The sequence below is a fragment of the Rhinolophus sinicus genome, linkage group LG04, assembly GCF_036562045.2.
Source record: "Rhinolophus sinicus isolate RSC01 linkage group LG04, ASM3656204v1, whole genome shotgun sequence".
NCBI classification, from domain to species: Eukaryota; Metazoa; Chordata; class Mammalia; order Chiroptera; family Rhinolophidae; genus Rhinolophus; species Rhinolophus sinicus.
This window is the reverse complement of record NC_133754.1, coordinates 59,278,177-59,287,698: the sequence shown is the minus strand read 5'-3', so window position 1 is coordinate 59,287,698 and position 9,522 is coordinate 59,278,177. Positions and strand designations below refer to the sequence as shown.

The 9,522-nt window shown below is 38.7% G+C and overlaps 1 protein-coding gene across 1 annotated transcript; it reads left to right on the top strand.

The window, feature by feature from the left end:
* The first annotated feature begins 1,491 nt into the window (after positions 1–1,491).
* TCIM (transcriptional and immune response regulator) lies at positions 1,492–3,126 on the top strand. Its single transcript, XM_019742039.2, has one exon. The coding sequence runs from the start codon at positions 1,872–1,874 to the stop codon at positions 2,190–2,192; it is 321 nt and encodes a 106-aa protein (XP_019597598.1). The 5' UTR covers positions 1,492–1,871; the 3' UTR covers positions 2,193–3,126.
* Positions 3,127–9,522: the final 6,396 nt, after the last annotated feature.

Below are 9,522 nucleotides of genomic sequence, written 5' to 3'. Positions count from 1 at the left end.
GTCCAAAATACTAGTCTTTTTACTCCCCATCCCCTGCTCATCTCCTGAAAATCTATTCTCAACAAAGAAATGACAGTTGTTTTTTAAAATTATAAGTAAAGTCATATCATTTCTCTGCTCCAAATTCTATAAACGCTGCCTATCTCTCACAGAGTAAATGCTAAGTCCATGAAAAAGCCTACACGTTTGTACTCAATCTGCCTCTACCCTCTTCCCACTGCCTTCTCAACCTGACCTCACCTCCTCACACTCCTTTGGCCACTCTGCTCTGACCACACTGGTCTCTTGGCTATTCTTCATACATTCCACATGTACTCTTATCTTTAGGCCTCTGTATTTGCCGTTCCTTGTGCCAACAACACCCTTCTACCAACAATACCTTTCCACCAGATGTCTACACAACTTTCTCCCTTACCTCCTTCAGGTTTTTGGACAATGTCACATTAAGAGAAGCTGCCTCTGAATATCCTAGGCAAATTTCAACCTTTTCCTTCCTCTACTGTACAATTTTGCTTCATTTGATACTTTCTGATAGCATGCATATTACAAATGTAAATTTTTATATTGTCTATTTCCCAGGAGAATGTAAACTTCATTAAGGTAAAATAGAGATTTTTTAAATTTTGTTTTGTTTATTTGGTTTAGTTTGGTTTACTGTTATATTTCCAATGCCTAGAAAGTTCTAGCTAAAAGTAGACTTTCAATAAATACTGATTAAATAAACGAGTGAGTGAATGAATGAATGAATAAATGAATATACAAAAAGAGTCTCTAACTCAGTTTTCTAGCGTGGTGCCTTCCCCACACTCTTTTTCTTGTGTATTTTCTAGATCTGAGTCAACTAGATAAAAGGAAAAAAATCAGTCTAGCTTCTTGGAGTCCTAGAAAGTGGACCAGGCAGAAGGTTCACGAAAAGAAGTTTCTGGAGCCCTTTGAAGTTAATGTATGTCATTTGGTTGAATTAGGTGATCCATACATCAGTGAAGATGACACTAACTGGATGAATAACGTGAAAGTGGGAAGAACAAATTAAAATTCTTTCAAAGAAGCTATTGCTCTGACTATGTCGGGGTGATGCCAACATAAATATTAAAGGAAAAAGTCCACTCATTTTTTTTTAGTGCTGTGTACCTTTTCCTCTCTGCTTTTCTGATCGCGGTTGCTTTGATAATATATACAAACCTATATAAGGAGACATTGTCTATTATTATTAAATTACACTTTGATTCAGTGATTACAGATTCACACTTGTACACTGTCTCTGAGAGGTCACAGTTTCAGGCTGTGTCATGTCAGCGTTTTGTAGTTAACCTCCCATTCTACAATCAGACACACTCCAAATTGACATCCTTAACTGCTAAGCTATCTCTCAACCACTCAGGTATTGCCCTGGATAGAGAAGTCCAAAGGGCACTTGTGTGGGCTGTCAAGTGTTTGCAGTACACCTTTATAACTTCTCTGGAAAGGAAAACTTTCCTGTGTTTGCAAACCCTTTGTTTTAGTTGTCTGGAAAGATTTTGGCTTACATGCTGTTTGTGTCTTATCTTTACACTTCTCTAGTTTCAGCTATTTTTTAAAAGAAGGGCTCAAATCTGTACAATCCTACTGCCACAGAGATGATAAATAGAAATCCCCACATCCCTCACCCAACACTGAACAAAGCTATTAGTAACATTTTGCACAAGAACAGGATATTGGCAACTCAACTGTTAAACCTGTCTGTGATTATTCTTCCTTGAGATCACTCTGATGTCAGCAGTGTAATTTGAGCCTGGAGCTTTTGTTCACACTTTAAATAGCAGTCCCGGAATGATTTTGCTACAGACTCTCTGGAGAGCCCGGGAGCTGAATTCCGGAAGATCCCCACATCGATGAAAGCAAAGCCAAGAGACCAAGCTGTCACCATGTCCACGTCGCTGAGAGTAAGCCCATCCATCCATGGCTACCACTTTGACACAGCCTCGCGTAAGAAAGCTGTGGGCAACATCTTTGAAAACATCGACCAAGAATCACTACAGAGGCTCTTCAAAAACTCTGGGGACAAGAAAGCAGAGGAGAGGGCTAAGATCATTTTTGCCATAGATCAAGATTTGGAGGAGAAAACACGAGCCCTGATGGCCCTGAAGAAGAGGACGAAAGACAAGCTTTTCCAGTTTCTGAAACTGCGGAAATATTCCATCAAAGTTCACTGAGGACAACAGAATGGATAAAGACATTATCCAAGAATGGACATTTAAAGACGAAATGAGTTTGTGAGAACCTAACGTGCAGCACTGTGTTGCTGCCTTGTAAGCTTCTCCTCCGTCAGGACGCCGGAGTCTGGAAAGGAACAGAACAAACTGGTTACAAAGACTCCTGCCAATTTCACACCTGTGCTATGACAGTGGAGAACAAATGCTTTCAGCAAGGATTTGAAAACTCTCCCGGCGGGAAAGGACTGATGCTGGTGTCAGGAGAAGAGTCTGGACGGTTGTAATGAGAACTGAAATTGAAGAAAACAGATGGCAGAGACAGAATTCCAGTCAGGGTCTCTTTGTCAGGCCCTAGGACTTAAATTTCAACCTGAACTGCTTTTCTTCCTGAACCAAACTGGGTAAGGGGAGGGAGGAGGGAGAGGGGAAACAGGGAGAGAGAATACTGTGCTCCAATTGTTTACTGATTTTCTTTTATTTGAATGTTCAAAATGTTGCCAAGCTTCACTGTTGTCTATTGGTGTAGATGTTTGGAGATCAGTAATTGATTATTTATTTGCATTTATTACAATGCCTGGAAAGTGCACCACATGGGTGTTACGTACAAAGGGAAGGAGCAGCAGTACCTTCAGCAACTCAATAAAACCATACGCCACCTTCTGGTTTCTAAAGGGGTTTTATGCATTTCAAATTGGTTGCACAAAAGTTGCAATAATGGGGTCCTTCAGAAATCCGAAGTACTGTGAAAAATTTTTATAATTTTTTTATCTTCTAATTAATGCTAAAGTATAACCTGATTGAATTTCTTACAGTGACTGCAGTGAGCATTAGGAAGTGAATATGATATACTAAATAGTTTATAAAGATGTTACGGTATCTATAATTTATTATACATGCAAATGATATGCAACCTTAATAAATTATTATACACTTAGCTGCTCTTGGTCTGTGATGATTGGTGTCAAAGAAGAAAAAGATAGATACTAAATTATTACTATAAACTTCTATAAACTATTATATACTGTTCCAAGGTTTTTACTCTAAGAATAAAAGGTGCTTTTAGACTAGCTTTACATTAATTGCCAAACTTGTTCAAAAAAATTCTTGCATTAAATATTCAGGAAGTTTCTGTGTCCCAATTTTAAAATATAAGATACAGCCATTGAAATTTATACACTGACTCATCAACATTGTTGTTTATGTATCCATTGAGGGTGAGTTTTAAAAAGCTTTTTTCTCCATATTTTTGAAAAATCTCCTCTGTAGCTGTGTACATTTGTACATTTATTTCTCCCAAAACAATATATTTTGGGGTTAGAGTCTGAATTACGATCAAGACTCTGTGGGTTATCCGTTTATTTAATATAAACCAATACGAGAATAACATTACAGTCTTTGCTTATATCCTCATAAAATTATAATAAAATATTTCTAAGAAGGCATTACCAATGCCTACTGTGCTTTTCTAGCAGAAAGAAATAAAAATTCCCTAGAAATTAAGTGTTTCAGAAACATCTACAAAGGTTTTTGAAACTGCTGATCATAGTAAAATAAAACAAGAGAATACCTAAAATCTGTTGGGAGAGTTACATGTCAGGATTTTAAATAATACAGTTTTAAAAAGGAAATTCCATTACAAAATCCATTTCAAATGTTAATTGATTTGTTTACTGAAGATAACATAAAACCGCTTTATTTACAAGGCATTTTTTACATGAGAGCATCTACGAAAACCACAAATTAATATGCAGAAGTGTGTGTGTGTGTGTGTGTGTGTGTGTGTGTGTGTGTGTGTACTCTTCTGGGAGGAGTATTTATAATTTCCATCAGATTTGCAAAGACATCCGTGACACCAAAATAAGTTAAGAACAAACGAGGAGGAGCATGCCAGGTGGGAGGCTCAGCTGGCCATGGTATTTTGGGATTATCAAAGTGAAGGCTGGATAGAGGTCCTCTGCTCCATGACCCTCTGTTCCCATTCTTGCCAACTGAGCTTGCTTAATGACTTCACCTGAAGTCTTCTTCCGCAGATGCCAGGAATAAACTTCCTACCTCTGATAGGGCCTCTCAGTGACACATTTTCTCTGTCTACTTGGAATCCCCAAAAGGCACTGGGAAACCACTTGGGAAGGAAACATAGCAACTTACTCCTCCAGTATACCTATTATACTCTATGCTTCCAATGAAAATATTTAACTTATTTTCTATTGAAAGATTTTAAACACATCTTGGATGCTGAACATAGTTCAAAGGTTGAACTAGTTTTCAAAAGAATATGATGTAAGTCGTATTTACTTTTCACATTAGCATATACCAACTTAGTTTTCTTGCAGTATGTTATTATTTTCTGATTGCAAGGGCCATGACATGGGAAACAAATTAAAAACCAATTGGGATGTGATCAACAACAGTGTGGAGAATAATAATTCTTCAGGAGATCTTTACACAAACATGCATGTAAAAGTCCCTTCATGGAGAAGAGAAATTGGAATCAGTGATTACACAAGGATCATTTTTAACTTCATAATACTTTTATTATTTAATGTGAGGTGAAAGTAAGCATCATTAGAACAGTTAGAATTAGTTCAGTTCAGAAACCCTCCTGTGGCACAGGGATGGCCAAATATATCTCAAGACATCTCACTGTAATAGAAATAAAAGCAGCAAAGGTGAACTAGCTCATTAATAGTATTTGTATTATTAGGATGATAGTAACTTTCATTGAGTATTTACTATTCACTAGACAATTTCCTAAGTGTCTTTATGCATTAAATCATTTAAATAGCACTGTGACATAAGAGCAGATGTGTGCATGCGTGTGCATATGTACATAATATAAAGAAACTGAATCACAGAGAGATGAAGTAACGTGCCCAACAACACACAGCTAATGAGGTCAGGAATCAAATCCAGGAGGGCTTGCTCAAAAGCCTTCATTTCCAGCCACTAGATTAGGCTGCTTCTCCAAGAGAAACTAAGCTTTTCTTTCTTCCTTTAACATGACAATTGCTTATATGCCAGTAAGTCAGAACTGACAGGAAGGCATGCCTCTGAGAAATCCCTTTTATCTGATCTATGCCTGTCTATTTATTTGGCACTTGCATTGCATGAGGGGAAGCTTCTTAGCTTAGTTATTTTAATTGTATCAAGTGTTTCTTAGATGTAGCCTTTCAAGTCTGCAGTTAAAATAACACCTGGGTTAACACCTTGGAACAAAAGACCACATCTAAGTTTTCTTCCAGTTGTCAGTCAACACTTTGGGTCTCTCTTTGCTCATTGGGAGAGGTCAGAAACTATAGGTTAATTATTTAATTTCACTCAGTGTTTAACTCCTTAGTTCACCTCCTTGGTCCACAGAAAAGGAGGGTTTGTATCTGTAGGAGTCTCCAACAAATACGAATTACTGAGAAAGGGGCCCAGGACATAGGACTGCCTAATATTTTTTCCCACTGTCAGAGGGTAATCAGAGGATGTATTTGATATTCCCTTGGAAAACTTTACTAATAAACAAATGATTAAGCCATGGTTTAGGAATTGTGTGGCCTTTCAGGGTTCATCATCTTCCCTTCTAAACCTTATATAAGGGTTTCCCAGAATGGCATATAATTTAGTTAGCTCCCTTTCTCATACAGGAGGAGTTGTGGAGTGGAATCAGGGTTTGTACCTTATTCATTCATGCAACCAAAATATAGTAAGCACCCACATCTGTGGGCCACCATAGTCAGAATGGTTCTCTGTTCTTGTCGGAGGAGCCAGAAAATGTTTTAAAATGAATATAATACACACACACACACACACACACACACACACGCTAAGACACACATGCTCACACACACACACTGCACATTTACAGTCCTTGAAAGAGCACAGCAGTTCATTTTAGAGACCCTTTGTTTCCTCATCTGTGGGCAGCAACATTCTGTTAAGCAAATTCCACCAGACTGAGTCTGAAGTTCTGGGGTTTTTCCCAACTCTGGCTTAAGCAAATTCCTTTTTTATCTCTGGATTTCATTTATTAGGGGAAAAAAAAAAAAAAAAAAACATTATAGATTTGACTGGATGGTGTCTGTGACCTCTTCTTGATCTCATATTCTACATAAATGGCAAATAATAACTATACCAACTTACATGATAGGATTGTTTTTTTCTGGATCAGTTGGTATTCCATATATGATAGGTATTTCTCTCAAATAAGAAAAAAGCATAATTTAAAAGTTTTGATCACTAATCATGGTTGGTGAAGGAAGACTGTGAGGAAAATAACTTCCTGTGGATCCATCTATGTTTTTTAATAGCCTGTCTCTTTTCTGCTGGGTTCCTATGGCAGGGCTAACTGTTAATATTTTGACTATCTCTTCCATATCAAAGCAATAACAGTCACTGAGAAAATCTCCACTGTGAATTAGAATCATAATCACCTGTGATGTTTTAAAAAGTCTGAATTCCCTTTTCTGACTTATTTCACTTACCAGAATACCCTCTAAGTCCTTATATGTTGTTGCAAATTGTGAGATTTTATTATTTTTTATGACCAAGTACTACTCCATTGTGTATATGTGCACCTCTTCTTTATTCATTCATCCTTTAATGGGAGCATTTCATCCAGTTACATTTCAAGTAATCATTGAGGGATTTCTGGGTCAGGATGGCGGAGTAGGTAAATGCTGTGCTTAACTCCTCTCATGACCACATCAAAATTACAACTAAACTACAGAACACCCATCGTTGAGAATTGCCTGAAGTCTGGTTGAACCAAAGCCCTCTAATTAAACTAAGGACATACAGAAGAAGCCAACTTAAGACTGGTAAGAGGGGCAGAGACATGGAACAGGCTGGTCCTACACCTGCCCATGACCATTAAAAAATGTGAAGGATATCTCAGCTGCAGTGGTCCCCACCAGCAGGAATGAGAGGTCCAAGCTCCACACCAGGCTCCCAGGCCAAGGTTTAAGTGCTGGGAAGAGAAGTCTCCATAATTTATGGCTGTGAAAACTAGCAGAGAGATTGTGGCTGAGTAAGATGAGGGCAGCTGTAGTCCCAGGCACTGCTCTTAAAGGGCACACACATGAACTTACTCACTGATTGACTCACTAGCTCTCAACTCCAGTGCTGGGGCATCACCTCAAAAGGAGCTAAGGATGTATGGGGAGAAACTGAGTTGTCTGGCTACAGAGCAGGGCTGGAGGGGCAGCTTTCCCTGGTCGGAGGAGTTGGTGGAAGCCATTTTTTGTTTGTTGAGCCCTCTCCATTTCTGGCATACAGACACATGTTGTGGCCATATCTAAATCTCCATCAATTTAGCTAACACCTTTCATTACACCCTGCCCTGGTGATTCTCTGAGACCCCCACCTCACCCAACTTGTGGACCCACACAAGCTGCTTTTTGTCCAAACCACCTGTCTTAGCTTATACTGCAGACTTTCCTAAAAGCTTTCAAAGGTTTACAAAACCCAAACCAGCAGCATCTGGCTTCAGCGTGTTCCAAACCGCTGGTTGAGCAGCTTAAGTCCAGCACTAGTGGCAGCCAGCCTTGACTTATCGCTTGACCTCTTGAGGTAACTCCAAGCCCAATATGGGCTATGCCCATCTGAGGATTGCTTGTGGCTCATGCCTGGTGGCCCCAGGCAGGGCACAGACTGCTGCTGAACTTGGCTTGCAGTGGGTCTCCTCCCAGGGGGCTCTGGGGCTGGCATGCTCAATGACCAACTTTGGACTGAAAAGGAACATCACACAGCCACCTCCAAGGACAATACACACAAAGGGCAGACTGAGCAGTGACCGTAGCCCTACTGAAGTGAAGAATCCTGCTCTATAGGGTCAGTCCCTGTGCCACAGCTCCTCCACTGAAGTCACAGCCAGTCTTCACAAAACCAATTAGTCAAAGGGTCAGTCCCTCCCACTGACATGTAAACAACAAATAGGCTTAACTACAACAGGAGAGCAAACACAACCCCCAAAAGGGACACACCTGGAGCACCCGGCTCTGGTGAGCAGGGAGACTGTACACTGGGCCCCACAAAACACCTACTATATAAGGCAAATCTGCTAAACCCGGGAGGCGTATCAGCCCTACCTAATACATAGAAACAAACACAGGGAGGCAGCAAAAATGGGGAAACAAAGAAGCATGTCCCAAATAAAGAACAGAACAAAGCTCCAGAAAAAGTACTAAACAAAATGGATATAAACAATCTACCAGAAGCAGAATTTAAAAAACTTGTTAAATTGGTCACTGGCTCAATGATCTCAGGGAGAACTTCAACAAAGACATAGGAAACATAATAATAGAGATAGAAAACATAAAAAAGAACCAGTCAGAAATAAAGAATACAACAACTGAAATGAATAATATGTTAGAGGAATTCAACAGTAGATTCAATGAAACAGGATCAAATCAGAGACTTAGAAGATAAGGTAGCATAAAATACCGAATCAGAACAGCAAAAAGAAAAAAGAATCCCAAAAAATGAGGAGAATTTAAGGGGCCTCTGGGACAACATCAAGTGTAACAACATTGGCATCATAAGTGTACCAGAAGGAGAAGAGAGAGAGCAAGGAATTGAAAACCTGTTTGAAGAAATAACGACAGAAAACTTCCCTAACCTGGCAAAAGAAATAGACATACAAGCCCAGGAAGCACAGAGAGTCCCAAACAAGATGAACTCAGAGGCCCATCCCAAGATACATCATAATTAAAATGCCAAAGGTTAAAGACAAAGAGAAAATCTTAAAAGCAACAAGAGAAAAGAAGTTAGTTACCTACAAGGGATCTCCCATAAGACTGTCAATTGATTTCTCAACAGAAATATTGCTGGCCAGAAGGGATTGGCACAAAATATTCAAAGTGACAAAAAAGCAAGGACCAATACTACTCTACCCATGAAAGCTATAATTTAAAATTGAAAGAGAGATAAAGAGCTTTCCAGAGAAGAAAAAGCTAAAGAAATTCATTACCACTAAACTACTGTTATAAAAAATGGTAAAGAGACTTCTTTAAGACAAAAAAAAAAAAAATTAATAACATAATGTCAATAACTACATATCTATCAATAATTAGTTTAAATATATATGGGTTAAATACTCTTATCAAAAGATAGGGTGGATGAATAGATAAGAAAACAAGACCCTTACATATGCTGCCTACAAGAGACTTACTTCAGATCATAAGACACACACATACTGAAAGTAAAGGCATGGGAAAAATATATTTCATGAAAATGGAACAAAATAACAACAAAAAAAGAAAGGAAGGAAGGAAGGAAGGAAGGAAGGAAGGAAGGAAGGAAGGAAGAAAGAAAGAAAGAAAGAAAGAAAGAAAGAAAGAAAGAA